General features: G+C 37.5%; 1 protein-coding gene across 1 annotated transcript in view; it reads right to left on the reverse strand.

Annotated features, from left to right (window-relative positions):
* Positions 1 to 19,581, reverse strand: part of Lrp1b (LDL receptor related protein 1B) — a 2,037,254-nt gene that overhangs the window by 299,554 nt on the left and 1,718,119 nt on the right. The window contains exons 50-52 of the mRNA XM_060390094.1: positions 8,578 to 8,700; positions 6,245 to 6,364; positions 1,690 to 1,818 (exon numbers count right to left, since the gene is read on the reverse strand). Coding sequence (XP_060246077.1) covers positions 1,690 to 1,818; positions 6,245 to 6,364; positions 8,578 to 8,700 — 372 coding nt within the window. The remainder of the gene's footprint in view (positions 1 to 1,689; positions 1,819 to 6,244; positions 6,365 to 8,577; positions 8,701 to 19,581) is intronic.

The raw sequence follows: 19,581 nt of genomic DNA on the forward strand, positions 1-19,581 counted from the left end.
AAAGTGCCTTACTACTGAACTGATTAACATATAACAGACACTGAAAACAATAAGCACTGCTGTCCCCATGGAAAATACCTTTTATTATCCTTCAAGATGCAGCAATATGTTCAGTTTTCACAAATCAACCCAAGATTCTTGGCATCTTTCCTTGTGATGATCTGACATTCTCTAAGTACCTCACTGTGAGACTTGAAATTTAACAAATCGTGTCCCTCATGCTTGCCAGCCCCCTGCCCCGAGCTGCCCCACATCCCATGAAGTAACCTCCGCTATCCTCCCGATAATCGTCTGCATAGAGCCATGAACAGACAAAACAGAAAGGATCTTCATGTGTGTGTGTGTGTGTGTGTGTGTGTGTGTATGTGACATGTAGTCTAGTATAATTGACTTTCAGAAAATTCATTTTGAACCGCTATGTAAAAGTCACACAGAAACAGTGTGAAGTTCACATATTTTCATGAACACACACCTCGGCGTTGCTAATAACTCAGGTAACTTTGAGCTGTGACAGTTTCTCTAACAGAAGTGAAGTAAGTACACCAATCCTCACATGTACATCCTTCTTTAAAACAGAGCAGCAGTAACTTATTTTCCATTAATACTTTCAGATCACTTGAGTGCAATTTGCCATGTTTTAGCATAATTTATTGAATAATACCCATGAGGCCCACAAGTGCTTCCATACCTCCCATAGTACTAACTCACTACAATAGCAACAGCATGTGTGATCATCTGGATTTCTGAATTAATTCATAGTCTTTTGTTAGTCAGTCCTCAGTGGCAAAATTGACCTTCAGAGAAACACATCAGCTCCAAGATCACAGCTTTGTATATTCTACAATAGGATGAGATGTGAGCAAATAAGGCTGCGCCAAATCATTTATGTTGTGCTTTTATTGCTTTGACATACATGTGTGCCAATGGGCTCAGATATAATATTTTAAAGAAGTGAAGATTTACATCTTTAAAAAAATTCATGACATTATTATATTTCACTTAATAGACTGACTCTGTCAAACAATCCCTTTCTGATAAATTTTCCAGCTCAACAGATCACTAGTTAATCTTTGGCATCTAAATTCACATCGGGGTGTTTTTTTACCTGCCTGATCATACAAAAAAAATTATGTAAACTTTTACTCTTGAGTAATTACTTGAAGTAACCTTGAGTTAGAAACTTTGTAAATTGTCTGACCTGAGAGGTACTTCTCTTGATCCTTTTGTTTCATTCAGTCCTATTGAAACTGTCTTTACCAGACCCAGGAGTTAATACCACATTTTTAGAGTTGATAGCTGTGCACTGACTGCCTGATCAGTATTTACCTAATATTAGCTATTTATAGTTTTAATAGGCATTCAAAATTAATTTGAAGTGAAGAGTTGTTAAGTAAGAAAACACTAGGCCAACAAACAATCTGTACATAATGAATTTATGCTATTTTGGAGCTGAAAAATTAAATTTGCAGACAATGAAACAGTTTTAAAGTTGGTGATGTCACTGAGCATTTCTAAGACACTCTGAATGTATAAGTGTTGATGAACTACTATTATTGCAACATCCCACCTGAACCCTTGAGGTCCAAGGATGGGTAAAATGAAAGAAAGTACATTATGGAATAAGAAAAACACCCCCCCCCCCACCAAGATTCTGCAGACTTCTTTGACAGCTTCAGTCAGTGTTCTTACCGCAGCCTGCCATGGCGAGCTCATCACTCCCGTCTGGACAGTCCCTCTCACCATCACACAGCCAATGTCGAGGCACACAGGCATGGGAGCCCTGACAGCTGAACATGTCAGCTGCACAAGTGACAGCACCTTAAACCCAAAAGGAAAGTGGTATTAAATTCTGTGTATCCATTACAACATGGCCACAGTTCCTCTGTCTTGTGGATACAAGCAAAAAGATCTTAAAAGCAATTGAAAATCATGGATTACTCTGTCCTGACAGCTGCTTACATATTCTTGTTTAACAATGTACTCTCTCCTAGTTGCAAGTGCTTTCCTGTTTACAGCTGCATCATATGAAGTAATATCTCTCTTCCTTGAGAATATATCAAAGCATGCTCTGGAATTCTTAAACAAATGACATTCTGGAGGTATTAAACCTACATAGGTGGGAACAGTAGCAGTGATGAAAACCTTTCATAGCTTAGCTCATATGAACTATTTAATGTGTCAGCTCCTTTAATCCTGTAAACTATTACTTACCACACTTCACAGAAAAGAAAACCAGCTTATACAAGCTGAAAACTTAAAGATTACAAGTACAGAGCTCCCCATACTGACGTCGAGGCCCAAAATGTTTCCTTGTGGTTATTACCACATTCCTCTCCTATGCCAATATGAGTGCTGTTCAGCCTCATCTTATATTGCTGCAAAGAAAAAAGCATTTACCTTTCACCTTTACCCAGAATCTGCCTTCCCACTTTTGTCACTTACTGTCCTGTTGAGTTGCATGTAACTCTTTCAGTGATTTCTGGCCAGAACTGTAAATTCACAGGGACACAGACAGCTCTTGTATGAGTGTATGGTGATCACACATCAACGACACCCCTAGCCATTTCTACAGTATATATCTTCAATGCTTAGTTTATTTGTATACATAAAATGTTTGTTGGGTGAAGGAGCTCAATCTCAACTTACAAATTTCACTCTTGAGAATAAATTAATGTCCCCAAAACAGCCAAACATGTCCTTATTTAAGTACTTTTATAAAACTCTGGTATGTTTAAAAGGAGATGATTGCTTGAGTGACAATTGCAAAGCTCTGGGTTTAATCCTTTGCAGTACAAAAAAAAAAAAAAAAAAGAAAAAGAAAAAAATGCTTCCACTCATATAGGCCAATTAATGCACTTTAATAGATGGTTATTTCATTCAGTTTTTAGTCATACGATTGCTGTGAAGAGAAGTTGCTTCTCAGAGCCTTGTTCGCATAGCATACATCAGAGGACTATGTAAGCAAAGACCCTGAGAGGCCCAGGCTGCCTTTCCTCGGCATATATAAGGCTAGAAAGATAAAACTGTTGTGAATACTGAAGGGTCCATGTATTGAAGACTTGTCTGTTGCACTGAGGATTAGTACTTTAACAGAAAAAAAGGATTAAGTGGAAAATAAGTGTTGCTTTCATTTACAAATAATTTTTTTTCAATGCAGTTTATTCAGGAACCTTGAACAATCATCTGACCCTGGGGAAAGCCAACCCAGAGCTTAAATAGCCTCTGGGTAGCCAACCCCAGCATGCCACGTGGGCAATGCAGATAGGTCCACATACATGGAAGCAAGCCAGATCCTTGGCCTTAGCCAAATGTGGAGTTGTTCATGACAGAGAGCACTCACTATTGGGAAGCTGGAAGGCGGAAACCAGCTCCATCTTTAAGGCATAGCATTCCACAGCTCTCTACAGTTCCCCCTTTTTGTTTTAGACACATCAGGCAAGAGTAGAGGTCTGATCTCTGATATTAGAAATAAATTGGGACTTTGTACAGATGTTCATTTAGGCGTCATCCACCCAAAGAGCATCAGACCCGACCGATACCTTTTTCTCAGAGGCGGGACCTGGGGCATCAACCCGCATGCAATCAGACATGCTCTTCTCTGGGTCCAAAGCGGCTGACCCTGAGTGCAGTGCTTAGCCTCGCATCCTGAGCATAACATTTTAGCTTTTTATGGTAGCCAACCATGCTTGGGGAGACTGTCCTGCTTCAATGGCTGTAAAGGCCTGAATGGTCATGGCTGCATTACACTTACAAATAAATTTTAATGGCTATTATATCTTTAATGATTTTAAAAATAAGGAGCTTCCTACAGAAATTATTTTATAGGTTCCTTATCTCTTCAAATCATTTTCAATACTGAACTCATAATTCCATGTTTTAACTTCTGTGATATTGGCCATGCTGTGATCTAATTCTGCCTGACCTCTGAGAAGTCTCCTGTCTAATTTTTTTTCTGTTGCTAGAAAAAGGGTTATGAATAGATAATTATAAAGACATCTTCCAGCTATCAGATGATATAATGGTTTTTTGCAGCTAATTCAATGGCTCTCTTGATAGTATTCAACAGAATCTGAGTGAAGAACGTGCCAAAACACTAAATCAATAGGGAAGAAACTAGCCATAGAAAACCTCATGGCTTCATTTCTTAGTTGCCACTGCCATCTGGCATTCCCTTCCCCAGGGAAAATTATCCCTTGGGAGAATAAGTACACACTGAAAACCATCCACAAGGCCCATCTTATGCTCTGCTCAGACAAGAAGAGCAAATTGTTAAAGGTCAGTATCCTATTAATATTTTGGAAACTAGAATTCTGGCCATACCTCTGCCATCAGCCACTAGCTGGGTTATTTCGGGTGAATTTATTAATCTCTATGCATTTCCTTTTCAGCTACAGATAGCGTGCAGTGTGACTTTCATTGCTGATCTCCTCAACATGCTGTGTCAGAGATAAATTCCAAGTGTTAAGAAGCATGTTCCTGTACTTCATCATAGCATTTGGAAGTGGAGCTCTGCAATATATATTTTATTAGACTTCTAAAATGGATTTTTTGGGGGGTATGGTAAGTATTTTGAAATACTGAGATGAGTTATTTGTAAGGTTGCCTTTCTATTCTAAAATACTAGATTATTTTTTACTCAGATTTGGTCTAAAGAGGCAGTTCATATGTGAAATCATATTTGTATGATAGAAAATACAGTCTATAAGTAAATTGAATAGACCCGTCATTTTAGATGCTAATAAAGAGAATTTACTACATTTTTCTTCTTTATTTAAAAACATTTTCAAAAACATTATTGAGTGTGTATGTATGTGTGTTTGTGTGTATGTGTGTATATGCAGAAAGAGAAAGTGGAAGAGAGAGAAAGGGGAAAGGAGAGAGAATGAGTGATAGGTGTAATATCACTTGGACATAAGGAAAAACAGCAGAAAGGAAAAGCAAGAGAAAAAAAAAACAGATAAAAATGCATGGATACAGTACATGGTAATCAAGGCAATTATGTAGATAAATCTCTCCATATCTTATTATCAGTGGATAGTTCAAGAAGTGAGCAGTTACATGAGATTCCCATGATTATATACCTTGGAAATCAGACATAAATGAAGTGACTCTGTATAGCTCTAGAGCTTTTGAACCTCCTATTACACTGTGTCTATAAGAAATTAGTCACCAGTAGAAACTTTCATTGCCTGGTTAAACCAAAGATCAAAAGAAAGATGGCTTCATGTCCTAGAAACATGCTTATCCCATGAAAGTCCTGTGTTAGAACTGAAAGACTTGAAACAAAGGGAACAAAAAAAGGAGCTTAAGTCATGTAATTAATCACAATTTCTTGTGTTTAAAGAATTTTAGTAATGACCTTTGTTTCTATGTTTATCTTTTTTTAAGTATATACTGTTCCTACTCTATAAAGAAGAAAAATACCTTTGGGCTGGCTTAAATGCAGTAAAATAAACTGTCGGATTTTAGCACCAATTTTATGATATCCACAAGGCAATTCAGGTGAGGGTGAGAATTATAAAGAAATTCTGTTTCTGGTTGCAACCTAAACAGCTGCCCATTATGCTGAAATGTAGATGTAGACAGTCAGCTTTGTCCAGGCATCTAAGCTTATTAGTCAGGTCTTCCAATCCTGCTGTGAGGAGGAAAGCATTATGCAAGCACAAATATAAATAATACATATAAAGTGAACTGGGTAGATATACAGATGGATTTGGTAACAAATGAATAAAATGTTGCATAACTGTTAAACTTCTGGAATTTAGTGCAAAGGAACACTGAAGACTTATATATGAAGGACAAATGTGATTATTTGGTACTAGTCAGGAAAAATTCTACACATGCAATGTGTATACTTTAAAAAACAATAGAATGGGGGCATGAGGTGTTGCTCAGTGGTTAAAAGGATATACTTTACTTGCAGAAGACCATCATTTAAACCCTGACACCTACATTAAACAGCACATAAGAACTTATAATTCTACATCCAGGGACATGGCTTGTGCACATTTCCTAAAGGAGATACACCCAAATACAAATAACTAAAAATAAAATCTTAAATTAAAAGATCAAACTGTTATTTTTAAAATAATAAAAGAATACACCTGAAAACAATAAAATCAACTGCATGTGAGTATAAATTTGATGCTGTTGAATACATTAGAAAGCACCTGCATATGCTACATGTATGCTTCAAGATGCTCAAACATATGCTACATAAGAGCTCACAGAGAAAGCTGCTCACCACAAATGCTGTCACTTTCATCTAAGCTGTCTCCACAGTCATCCTCTCCATCACAGATCCAGTGTTTAGAAATACATTTTTGTTCAGAACAAGGAAATTGATTCCAAGAGCAAGAAGAATCTAGAAAAAACAAAGATGGTTGTTTTAGGGAAAAAAAATAAGTTCTGGCGATCAATCGCACAATAGTACAACTCCACACAACAAGATTTAATGCTTAAAAAGCTATAGGGAAAGATTTTTTTAAATATTGAATATCTGAAAAAAATAGATAGTTTTACTCTTGTTTGAACATTCCACAATGAGAGCATAGACCAAAATATCACATGGCAACCAATTAACATACATAATTAACAAAGGTTATTTAATCATAAACAAGATTATCTTAAAATATGTTTCCCTGTTATCACAGTGAAAGGTATTTCTTATACTCTTTCTAAAGGATTTCTAAACCCAACCATCCCATAATGAAACAAACCAAGTTCCTGTTCTCCATGGTGAATCTACATGAAGGCTGACAACAACTTGCAAGCTCCTGTGCTTCAGACTTGCAAGAACTGATTCCCACAGCTTACTTCTTAAGGTCCTGCCTCTTAGCTAGCGACTATGCTTGCTATACTTAAAGAATAGCCTTTATCAACAAATGAAAATAAATACTCCAGGTGAAGAAAGCAGTATTTTCTTCACTTTAGTCAACCTTTAATTAATAGAAAAATCTGCATCATAATCAAGGTAATATGACCGGCAAACACATGATAGCAAAGAAGAGATGAGAAACTAGGTTCTAGATTGTCAGCCAATACTTTAGTTCTTTTAAAAAGTCCACTAGCTGGTGCTTTTGTTATATTGTCTTAGAACGCTTGAGTTTATAACTTCTGAGAAAGAAACTTCCAAATTCAATATAAACATATGTGTTCTTCATAATAGGGTAGATATTTTTAATAACATGCCTCTTTACTTTTTACAGTGTCGGTGTTTTTATTGTCCTACTTCAGCCTCTGTCCTTCTACAACTGAGCACAGTGATTTATCAAGTGGCATCCCCAAAATGAAGTTCTCCCAAATAAAATTATCCAAAACACAAATTTTCATTAAAATAAAAAATTGGCTTTGTGGTTGTTGATCTTTTCATTTTGGAGAGATTCAGAATCACAAAGGGAATAAACCTCTGTAAGGGGTTATTGTGATTAGGTTAATAGGAGTATGAAGAGACAGCCTAAATGTGGGGAAGGACCTGAGTTCATGGGTGAAAGTGACTTAAGTACATCATTCTGTGTTTTCTGCTCTTTGAGTCTGGCTGCAGTGTGGCAAGCCACTGCCTGTTCCTATAGCTATACCTTCTCTGCCATGGTGCTTTATGACCCATTGAGCTGTAAACTGCAACAAATCCTTCACCCTTTAAATTGTGTGTGTCAGCAGCAAGTTAACTAGCACAGGCTTTAATAATTCTACGGGAATATTTTAAGCTTTGTATTTTAATTTCAAATATTTATTTAGATGAATAGTGTGAAATAAAGGAATTTTAGGCCACTTCATTTTTGGGAAAGCAAAATTGAAGAACATTTAAACATATAATAATTCCCTGTCTAGACATTATGAATTTACATGGACTATTTTTGAAGCTTTCTTTTTGCTGGAGCAGAGTCTGGCTCTAATGTGAAGATGTGCAGAATTTTAATTACCCAGAACACACTTCATCATTTTCCTATGGAATTTACTTTCAGGAGAGTTTGACATTTTACCAGCGATTCTTTTTTTTAATCTTCTTTCAACTTCATTCACCACAGTGTGCTTGTATTATAATAAAAGAATGAATATAGGCTTGTTTCTCTTACAGAAAATCACAAAATCATAAATTTTATAAAATGAAATTTAAAAAAATTTACAATATAAACTTTGCATCAAAGAAATAGTGAAATAGTGAGAAACAGGCAAATGTTAGAAGAAACATATGCTTGAGTGTGTTATTTAAAACTATGCACAGATTTAATGCAAAATTTAAAATCATTGTTTAATTTTCAAGAACTACTATGGTGAATATAACATATTTTTAAAGTCGTTTTATTCATAACAGAATGGAAATAAATTAACAGCACCTGAAATGAACTAGTCAAAATATAAACATACAGCATTTAGATCAATATTGGTAAGAATTATTTTAAGTAAAATGTTGTAAGAAAAGTCTGGGAAAAGAGGTTGTTGTGCTTTGTCATAACCGCCTGTGTTTACTTTTATAGTCCATCAACAATATTACACAGTGAGTCCCTAGGAATGGAAATACCAGGATATGAGCAGTAGCATGCACAGCTCACAAAACAGTGCAGGACTGAGGCTTACCACAGTAAAGCTCATCTAGCCCGTCCTCACAGTCCTTCTGACCATCACACACCCATGTATTCAGAATGCATCTTCCACTGGGACAACCGAAATAATTCTCTTCACATTTGTGTTTGTTTTGAACTATGATAAAATATAAAAATGAAGGGTCAAATATATTAAATTAATCTTTGGCTTTGGCAGTGTGCAGAGAGGAACTTTTAATAGCACTTGAGTTGGACAAACCTGAAAATACAAAACAACTCGAAATACAACACAAAAAACCTGAAGAATGTCAAGGTTGCAATGGCCCAAGAATAGGATCATCACCAATTATGGAGAGACACACTATATCTTAACTTGACTATAAATCCAATATGATGTTGGCCCTGTAACTGGAAGAAGTAAGTTGATAGAAATATTGTAATAACGGTTGAACCAATTTGATGTGATGATCTGATAGTAAGAGAAAAATAATGAAACGAAATTAATTTATCAAAAGTGTATAAAGACTAAACATCATAGTATCATAGCTGCATAGGAAATGCGAGTGCTATGTTTTAAACCAGTGTGTTAAATATTAGTGGCTCTTTGCTAAAACAAAACAAAAAAAAACCTTAAGATCCACAAATAAGCATTAAATCAATGATAACATTACACCTTTTAAAATATCTCAAGACAAAAAATAGTCTGTAGGTAAAATCATTTTTTAAATTATGATTCGCTTTCAAACACTGAAATGTTATATAGAATTTTACAGATATTTCCATCGGTTATTCTCTTGACTAAAGCCCACTTGTGCTCTTGCCCCCTTGGTTCAGATAATTTGTAATATATCTGGCCTGTGTTAGTCCATCAGAAAGTCATTCGTACAATTTATTTAACAACCGTACTGAAGTAATCCTTTGCTAATCAGTTAAAATCAAAATGATCCCTAATTTTCTGAGAGTACACTTTTAATGAACTCACCGCCAAGACAAAAATCACGGTACACCTTCCGTCTTATGGGGAGACACACAGATCCCCTGGCACGTGCTGCCTCTCCTGCGGCCGGCCCCTAAACTAGCTGTCCACATTCCATTGCTTGCATGAGCATCTTGTTTTTTTTTACTCAGCATAAAACTATATTAGTGCTGAAAATTTTTAAATGATGTTTTGATCCTAGAAAAGGATAATTTTATAACGGAAAAGAAGTACTAGTTTGATGATTATCGTGTCATGTTCTCTTGAAGCTACTTTCAAAATCAACTGCAGCTCTAATGAAGGAATGAATATTTCACTGTAAATAGAACACTTGAGTAATAATATTGACATGCGGTCTCCATGAAACTAAAACAATAACGTTCCCCGGTCTTTTAAAAATATTAATTCAGCCTTCCTACAAACCTCTGCTCTGTTTCACCAGCTGGCCCATTCCTTCAGGCTCAGTGCCAGCGCTGCAACAGAACACCAGTGACTCTCCCTTTTCCCTCTCCGTGCTTCCTTTGGAGCCCAGAGACCATTCCATGCTGACCCCCAATCCCACATGTTGCTGGGTCCCATTCCCAACTTTGGCAGACCACCCCCACCTGCTCAACCGCGGGCCATGCCTGCCAGGAGACCAGTTAGGCTTCCTGAAGTCCTTCTCTGTTCTCTCTGATCCCAGAGCAGACACAGTCCCTCAGCCTCTCCCTTAGTGCTGCAGCTGCAGCGGAGTGCCAGCTGCAGCCTGTATCCCCCCAGACCATGCCTTTTGTGAATCCCACACATCATCCTCCCCCGACCTGTCTCTCAGACTAGTTTCTGCATCTAACAGTAACAGGTATTCCCTGTAAACAAACCAGTCAAACATCCCAGAAAACAGGCAACAAATAGCTATCACACTCTCTGAAAATCCAGAAAACAAAGGAATAAAACATCCACCCAACAAAGACAAACATAGAAACCGGCACCTAGACCTATAATCACCCAAAACTCAGATGCCTAGATGCCAGAGTAAGAACATGATTACAACTCAGTGGCTAGTTCTTTGATCACCAACCTCCGAGGGGAGAACAGCCTTACCAGGCCACAGAGGAAGACAATGCAGCCAGTCCTGATGAGACCTGATAGGCTAGGATCAAAGGGAAGGAGAGGAGGACTTCCCCTATCAGTGGACTGGGGGAGGGACATAAGAGGAAAAGAGGGAAGGAGAGCTGGATTGGAAGGGAACAAGGGAGGAGTTTACAGCTGGATACAAAGTGAATAAATTGTAATAAATTAAAAATATATATACAAATAAAAAAAGAAACCAGTCAGGAAAATATGTCTAGATTAGAACACAGTTACCCTGCCACAGCAAACCCTGAATATTCCTACATAACTGAAACACAAGCAAACGACTTTAAAACCAACTATATTAAGATGATAGAAGTCTTTAAGAAGAAATGAATAAATTCTTTAAAGATAATGAAACGCAAACACTTGAAGGAAACAAATACAACTGTTCAAAACCTAAAACTGGAAATAAAAACAATAAGGAAAACACAAACATGGTCCTTGATTGATTCATCAGTCTCTGAAGGGACCTCTGGGCCCAGATATTTTTGGCTCTATTGGTCTGCTTGTGGAGCTCCTGTCTCCTCCAGGTCTTTCCTTCTCCCCATTCTTCCGTAAGATTCCCTGCACTCTGCCAATAGTTTGGCTATGAATCTCAGCATATGCTAGATGCCCTGCTGGGTAGAATCTTTCAGAGGCCCTCTGTGATAGACTCCTGTACTGTTGTTCCCTGTCTTCTCCCACTTCCGATGTCCATCCCGTTTGCCCCTATGAATGAGGACTAAACATCTTCCCTGCAGTCTTCCCTAGGACAATAGATCTTAGTGTGCTTATTCTATATAATATAGAAAAATTCCACCGTGAGTGTATATGATGTGTGTCTTTCTGATTCGGAGTTACCTCACTCAGGAAAATTATTATTATTTTTTTTTTGTAATTGCTGAGTAGTATTTCACTGTGTAAAAAGGACCTAGTAAAGAGGACCTAGACCCCCTGTTCAGATGCAGCCCATGGGCAACTCAGTATCTATGGAGGTTCCCTAGTAAGAGGAGTAGGGGCAATCACAGGCATGAACTTGGTTTCCTACTCTTTGATCAACACATGCTGGAGAGGATGTGGATAACGGGAACCCTCCTCCATCGCTGGTGGGTATGTAAACTTGTACAACCACTTTGGAAATCAATCTGGCACTTTCTCAGACAATTAGGAATAGCGCTTCCTCAAGATCAAGCTATCACACTCCTAGGTATATATCCAAAAGATGCTCAAGTACACAATAAGGACATTTGTTCAACCATGTTCGTAGCAGCTTTATTCATAATTATCAGAAAGTGGAAACAACCCAGATGTCCCTCAGTGGAGGAATGATACAGAAACGTGGTACATTTACACAATGGAAACTCAGCGATTAAAAACAAGGAAATAATGAAACTTGCAAGCAAATGGTGGGAACTGGAAAAGATCATCCTGAGTGAAGTATCCAAGAAGAAGAAAGACACACACAGTATATGCTCACTTACAAGTGATTACTAGATATATAATATAGGATAAACCTGCAAAAATCTGTAGACCTAAAGAAGCTAAGCAAAAAGTAGGACCCTAGGTAAGATGATCAAACCTCACTCAGAGACAAACAGGATGGACATTGGAAGAAGGAGAAAACAGGAAACAGGACAGGAGCCTAACACAGAGGGCCTCTGAAAGACTCTACCCAGCATGTATCAAAGTAGATGCTGAGACTCATAACCAAACTTTGGTCAGAGTGCAGGAAATCTTCTGAAAGAAGTGGAAGATAGAACATACATCTAAAATGGTCATCTATCATGATCAATAAGCTCCATCTCGAAGTTACTAAGATGGTTCCACATATGTAACTAAATCACACGGCTATCTCATTACATGCACAAAAGCCCTTTAATAAAAACCCAGCACTCATTCATGATGAAATTCCTAAAGAGATTGGGGATACTATGAACATACTTAAATATAATAATGGCAATTTCTCAAAAATCTATAGCCAACATGAAACTAAAAAAGAGAAACTCAAAGCAATTCCACTAAAACCAGGAAGGAGACAAGCTTTCCCTTTTCTTTGTAGCAATTGAAAATTGTGCTTGAAGTTACAGCTAGAGCAATGACACAACTAAAGGAGATCAAGTGAATGCTAATTGGAAAGTTGGAAGTCAAAGTATTATTATCTGTAGATGATATCATATTTTTGATTGTAGAATTTAAAAATTATTATTATTTACAATTTATTCATTTTGTATTTCTGTTGTAGCCCCTCCCTCATGTCCTCCTGGTCCTACTCTCTCTCCTTCTTCTCCCTTATTTTTCTTCCCTAGTCCACTGATAGGGGAATTCCTCCCCTCCTACTGTCTGAGCCTAGCTTATCAGGTCCCATCAGGACCGCCTGGATCCTCTTCCTCTGTGGGCTGGCTAGATTGACCCACCAGGGAGAAGTGATCAAGGAGCAGGTAACGTAGTTCATGTCAGAGACTGTCTCTTCTCCCCTTACGAGGGAACCCACATGGAGACTGAGCTCTCTATGGGCTACATCTGAGAAGGGGATCAAGGTTCTCTCTATATATGGTCTTTGGTTGGTGCATGAGTCTTTGCAGGGCCCTTTTTGGTTTTGTTTTTACGTTTTTGTTTTGTTTTGTTTTTGGCTTTGTTGGTTTCCTTGTGTGGCTCCTGTCCCCTCCCAGTCATTTTACATGCCTCTTCTTCCATAAGACACCCTATGCTCTGTCCAAAGTTTGGCTGTGAATCTGTATGTTCTTCAATCCCCTGCTGATTGGAGTCTTTTACAGGGCATCTGTGGTAGGCTCCAGTCCTGTATCCTATATTCTACTGCATCTCTTGTAGCCAAGCAAGGCTTCCAGTGTTAGGACTGCATTGTATTCTGTTGAGTTACTGTCCAGGGGCATCCAATGGAGTCCCCTAGAAAACTCAGGTTGACAGTTTGACAAGTGTTGCTCTTTGCAAACTGACAGTCAGGCCTCATTGCTGAGGACAACATCCACGCAGCTCATCAAATATGGAGAGGCTGAGCTGATTATGACATGGAACTTGTTCTAAGTTCTAATCTCTTTAGTAGGGAAGGGACTTTGCAGACTACTAAAGGAGTAATGTGGAGAGCCACAAAGCCTCTCAGTTGATCCTGCCTGAAAAATGTGCTTGGACAACGGTGACACAAAACTCGTAGGAGAGGCCAACTACTGTCTGATTTAATTTGAGACCCACTCCAAGAGAGGAAGTTCATTCCCATACTACTTGGATGTGTTTGTATGCTCAGGAACAGGAAACTGGATAAGGCAGAGACCTAGGATAAAATCAAAGACAATTGGTAAAAACAAAAACAACAAACAAACAAAATTTTTTAAAAAATGAGTGAGTCCTAATGATATTCTTTTATAATCATAGAACAGTGCTTTCCTCAGTCATAATCTGAGAGGCTTCTTCTGGCAGCAGACGGGAACAGAGAAAGAGACCACAGACTCAGACATTACACAGAAATTCTAAATTACTCGTCTCCATTTGGGTTTCTCCCCTCAAAGCCTAAATACTTCCTCTAATGAGAGGACAGAATAAAAATAGGAGTCAGAAGGAATGAAGAATACCAAGAGAACATGACCACTGAATCAACTAAGCAGGCTAATCACAGAGACTAAAGTGGGAAGCACAGGACCTACAGAGGTCTGAATCAGGTCCTCTGCAAATTCATTGTAGCTGTTATCTTGGTGTTTCTGTTGTACTCCCAGCTGTGGGAGCTGGTATTTCCTTGACTCTTTGCCTGCTCTTGGGACTCTTTTCTATAACTGGGTTGCCTTGTATAGCTTCAATGTAAGGGTTTTGCATTGTCTTATTGTGTTTTGTTTTGTCTTGTTTGATTGTCTTCTCTTGGAGGTCTGCTCTTTTCTGAGAGGAGAAATAGGGGAAGTGGATGTAGGGAAGAGGGAATATGGTGGAAAGTTGGCAGAAGTGGAGCTGTACTTCTTCAAACCCCAGGCTTTAACCCATGCCCAGAACTGCAGCTTACACACCCATATATCCTGTTGAATTCTTCTCACCCTCAACGACCCACACACAAAGCTCATACTTTCAGGCCTATGTACAATTGAGCAGCTGCTCTACCAGCTGATTCTGATTTAGCTTTGATCTCACAAGTCTTGTACCTGCCTAATGTGAATAAGGCTACAATATGACAGATACATATTCAACAGGAAAAGCCTATTTGTCATGGAACATTGCAAAAATGTGAACAGTATGAAAGATGATAGTATCTTCCCTCTCAGGCCTATCTGTCCTTCAGAAATATTCTCCAATGATAATTACCTGGAGAAACTCTAAAATACAGAATTGGAAAAAACAATCAAAAACTTTATCAAAGAATTGAAAGAGGATGTAGAAGACACAAAGGGCTAAATGAAATGACTGTGGAAATTCAGAATTTAAAAATAGACTTCAGTTATGAGTTAGGAATATGGAAGAAAATCAGCTGGAAGAGAAGATGGATTAAAAAAGCTCAATATTACAAACAGAAAGCTAAAAGGAAAGCTTTACAAATAGAACAGATTAAACAGAAGATAGAATATCAGGAATCAAAAATGAATTAGAAGTACTGAAACACTTCAGCAAAACAATACAAATTAAAAATAATAATAATAATATGCAAGGACTTTAGCAGGACAAGAAAAGACCAAATCTTAGATTTATAGGTATGGCTAAAGGAGAGAAATATGAGAACAATGGCAAACCAAATCTTTTAAAAGTGTATAGAAAACTTGGCATGATTGTGGACATCTTTATCCCAGAACTCATAAGACAGAGGCAGATGGATGTCTATATCTTTGAGAGATCTTTTTCTATCCACTGAGTCTCAGATGAGTCAGGCCTACAAAATGTGATACAAGAAGTAGGAAGAGGAGGTGGAAGAGGAAAAGGAGGAACAAGAGGAAGAAGGGGAGGAAGAGAAAACTTACTCCATTTGAAGAAAGACAAGTTTATGTAGTACACATCAGTGAGACAGTATGAAGAAAAAAATTTCCCATAGCATACTATAGTTAAAACAATAAATACACAAAATATACAGAGTGTTGAAAACTGCTGAAGAAAAAAACACAAATGACGTAAAGGAAAAGTCATTACAATAACACTAGATTTCTCAGTGGACTCTACAGTACAAAAAAAAGTCTGGAGCTACATATTTCAATGAAAACAAAACAAAACAAAAAACAATCAACCAAACAAACAAACAAGCAAAATAATGCATGCCAAGCCAGGATACTAGACGCAGTAGAACTGTCTCTCAGAATTGAAGGAGGAAGAAATATGCTCCATTATATAAACAGGCTAAGATAATCCATGTCCATCAAACCATCCTACAGATATTCATAATAGCAATGCTTAGGATTAAAGAGAAGAATTAGCATTGTGAAGGGACTATAGAAAAAAATACAATATAATTACGGAAACACAAAATAACACTAAGAACATGAACAGCAAAAACAACAATATCACTGCAATCAATACACATATTTCAATGATACCTTTAAATAACAATGCCCTCAACTACCTACCCTGAAGATACAGATTTGCTAAAGGGGGAGGTTGAAATTCCATCTTTCTGTTATCTATAAGAAATTCAGCTTTGATAGGTACCACCTTTAAGTCAAAGAATGAGAAGAAGTAATCTAATCAAATGTGACAAGAAAGTAAAAACACACTGACATCTACATATCTGACGAAATAAACTTCAAAGTAAAACAGTAAGAAGACAATGGCAGACACTCTGTTCTACTAAAGAGATCAGTTATTTCAATAGGCATTAACTTCAAATTATGTACACTGGTTTTCATGACAAATATATTAGATTTAAACACTATATAAATATAAATATAAACACAAATATAAATAATAAGGGATTAGAATACTCTACTTTTTGCAATAGATAATCTGGACAAAAAAATTAGCAGAAAAGTCAGAATTGAATGATCATTATGTATCAAAGACATAACAAAAATCTATATAATATTCTACCAAAATATGGAAGAATATGCCTTTTACTTATTAATATGTAGAGGCAGTTTCTATAAAATAGACCACATCCTGAGACACAATACAAATCTTGGTAGAAAGTCTATTTTATTAGATATTAAAATAGCTACTCCAGCTTGTTTTCTGGGTCCATTTGCTTGAAAACCATTTTTTCCAGCCCTTTACTCTAAGGTACTGTTTTCCTTTGTTGCAGAGGTATGTTTCTTGGATGCAGCAGAATACTAGATCATGTTTCTGCAACCATTCTGTTAGTCTGTGCCTTTTTATTGGAGAGTTGAGGCCATTGATGTTGATAGATAATAATGACCAATGAAGGTTCATTCCTTTTATTTTGGAGTTGGTGGTGTTACTGTGTTCCTATGTTTGTTTTCTTTAAATTTTTTGTTGTGAAGTTATCTATATCCTGTGACTTCTTGGGTGTAGTTGTTTTTATTGGATTGGAGTTTTCCCTCTAGTATTTTCTGTAGGGTTGATTTGCTGTGTAAATATTGTTTAAGTTTGGTTTTGTCACGGAATATTTTGTTTTCTCTATCTATGTTAATTGAAAGCTTTGCAGGGTATAGTAGTCTGGGTTGGCATCTGTGGTCTCTTAGAGTCTGCATGACATCTGCCCAGGCCCTTCTGGTTTTCATAGTTTCTGCTGAGAAGTCAGGTATAATTCTGAGAGGTCTACCTCTATATTTTACTTGGCCTTTTTCCCTTGCTGCCTTAAATAGTTTTCCTTTGTTCTGTAGATTGAGTGTTTTGACTATTATGTGACATGAGGAGTTTCTTTTCTGGTCTAGTCTATTTAATGTTCTGTACGCATCCTGTACGTTTATGGACATCTCTTTTTAAGTTGGGAAAATGTTATTCTATGATTTTCTTGAAAATATTTTCTGGACCTTGGAGCCTGGAATCTTCTTTTTCATCTATTCCTATTATTCTTAGATTTTGTCTTTTCATGGCATCCTTGATTTCTTGGGTGTTTTCTGTTTGGAACTTTTCCAATTTTACTTTTTCTTTTGAGAGATGTATCTATTTCTTTTTCTTTTTTTTTGAGAGATGTATCTATTTCTGCAAGTATATCTTCAAAACCTGAGATTCTCTTTTCCATCTTTTGTATTCTATTGGTGATACTTACCTTTGTGGTTCCTGATCTTTTCTCTAAGTTTTCTAACTCCAGGGTTTTCTCTGTTTGTGTTTTCTTTACTGATTCTTATTCTGTTTTCATGTCTTGCACCATTTCCTTCATCTGTTTGAATGTAGATTCCTGTCTTTCCATGATGGCCTCTATTGTTTTGTTTGTTTGTTCCATTTTTATATGCCACTAATTGTGCCTCTATCCGTGTCTCTATTTTTGGCTGTAGTTGCCTATATTTCTTTGAAAGCTTTGTTCATTTCCTCTTTATTTGCCTCCATTTGTGTAGTTATTTCTTTGAGAGATTTGTATATTACACATATACATATATAATCTATATTATATATGTTGTTCTACTTGGGGTGATAATGTTCCAACCAAGAACCAGAGACTTAAAAAAAATTTCAGGACTCATCAAACAATATATCCAAATCCTGTTGCCTTGGGCTGCCTCCCAGAAATTGAAAGTAAGTCCCTAATGTTGAATACATTACACTCTTTGGACACAACATTTGTGGAAGTCAAGCTGGACCTGAGCTTGCAGCTTCCTTTATCATGGCTCACTCTCATAGTAGCAGGAAGAGCTATACAAGTTGCCAATGAGAAAAGTTATCAGTAGTGCTACCCAGCTGTGAAACCTACAAACTACAATAATGATATGGACTACAAGTGTCCCCAAAAGTTCAATAGTGGTCTTGCTGATATGTAACAGCTATCTAATTGTACTTAAGCCCTGATCAGAAGGAGGGAATATATACCTGGTACTTTAAGCCTAGTCAACTACAAACGCTGGATGAGGCTATGGGCCACAAAGAACATAGTACTACTACTTTCCTAAATTACTATCAATTCTAATTGCAATCTAAATGCTTATTTTTATATTCATAGATATAAATATATAATGTTCCTCTAACTCCTTAGCAATATGGCTTCTTGTTTGTAGCAGAGAAGATATAGAAGCTGATATAAACCACACTATACAGGATAACCATACTATAAGCTATAGACCTAAAGAAGTTAAGTAAATAGGCTAAATAAGCTGGGGAAAATGCTTAATTCTAATCAGAAGGGCAAATTGAATAAACACCAGGAGTGGTTGAAGAGAGGGAACAGGACAAGAAAGAGCCTGCCATAGATGTCCTCTGCGAGACTCCACCCACCAGGGGATTGAAGCAGATCCTGAGACTCACAGACAAACTTTGGGCAGAGCACGGGGCATCTTATGGAAGAGTTGGGAGACAGAAGAGTGAGGGGACAGGAGCTCCACAAGAAGACCAACAAAGCCAACAAATCTGGATCCAGGGTGGGCCATCTGAGACTGAGTCATGAACCAAGGGCAATGCACACAGAGGACCTAGGCCCCCTGCTCAAGTGTAGCCCATAGGCAGCTCAGTCTCCATGTGGGCTGCTTAGGAAGGGGAGCAGGGCCTTTCTCTGAGGTGGACTCTGTTGCAGGCTCTTTGATCACTTTCCCCTGGTGGGGCAGCCTTGCAGGCCATAGAGGATGAGGATGCAGCCAGTCTGGATGAGACTTAATAGGCTGGGGTCAGTTGGTAGGGTAGGAGGGCTCCTCCTCTCTGAGGACTAGGAAAGGGGGATATGACAGAAAGAGGGTGGGAAGCTGGGACCAGGATGAGATGAGGAAGGGTTACAATCAGGATGTAAATAAACTAATTGAAAATAACACATTTAAATTTTAAAAAAGAAAGCCACTTGTGGCCAAACTGCAAAATAAACACCTTATTGTTGTAATCTCAGCTCCAATATCTATATTGTGTGAAAAATGTTTCCAAATTAAACACACACACACACACACACAGACACAAACA

The sequence above is a fragment of the Meriones unguiculatus genome, chromosome 8 (assembly GCF_030254825.1).
Source record: "Meriones unguiculatus strain TT.TT164.6M chromosome 8, Bangor_MerUng_6.1, whole genome shotgun sequence".
Classification (NCBI taxonomy): Eukaryota; Metazoa; Chordata; class Mammalia; order Rodentia; family Muridae; genus Meriones; species Meriones unguiculatus.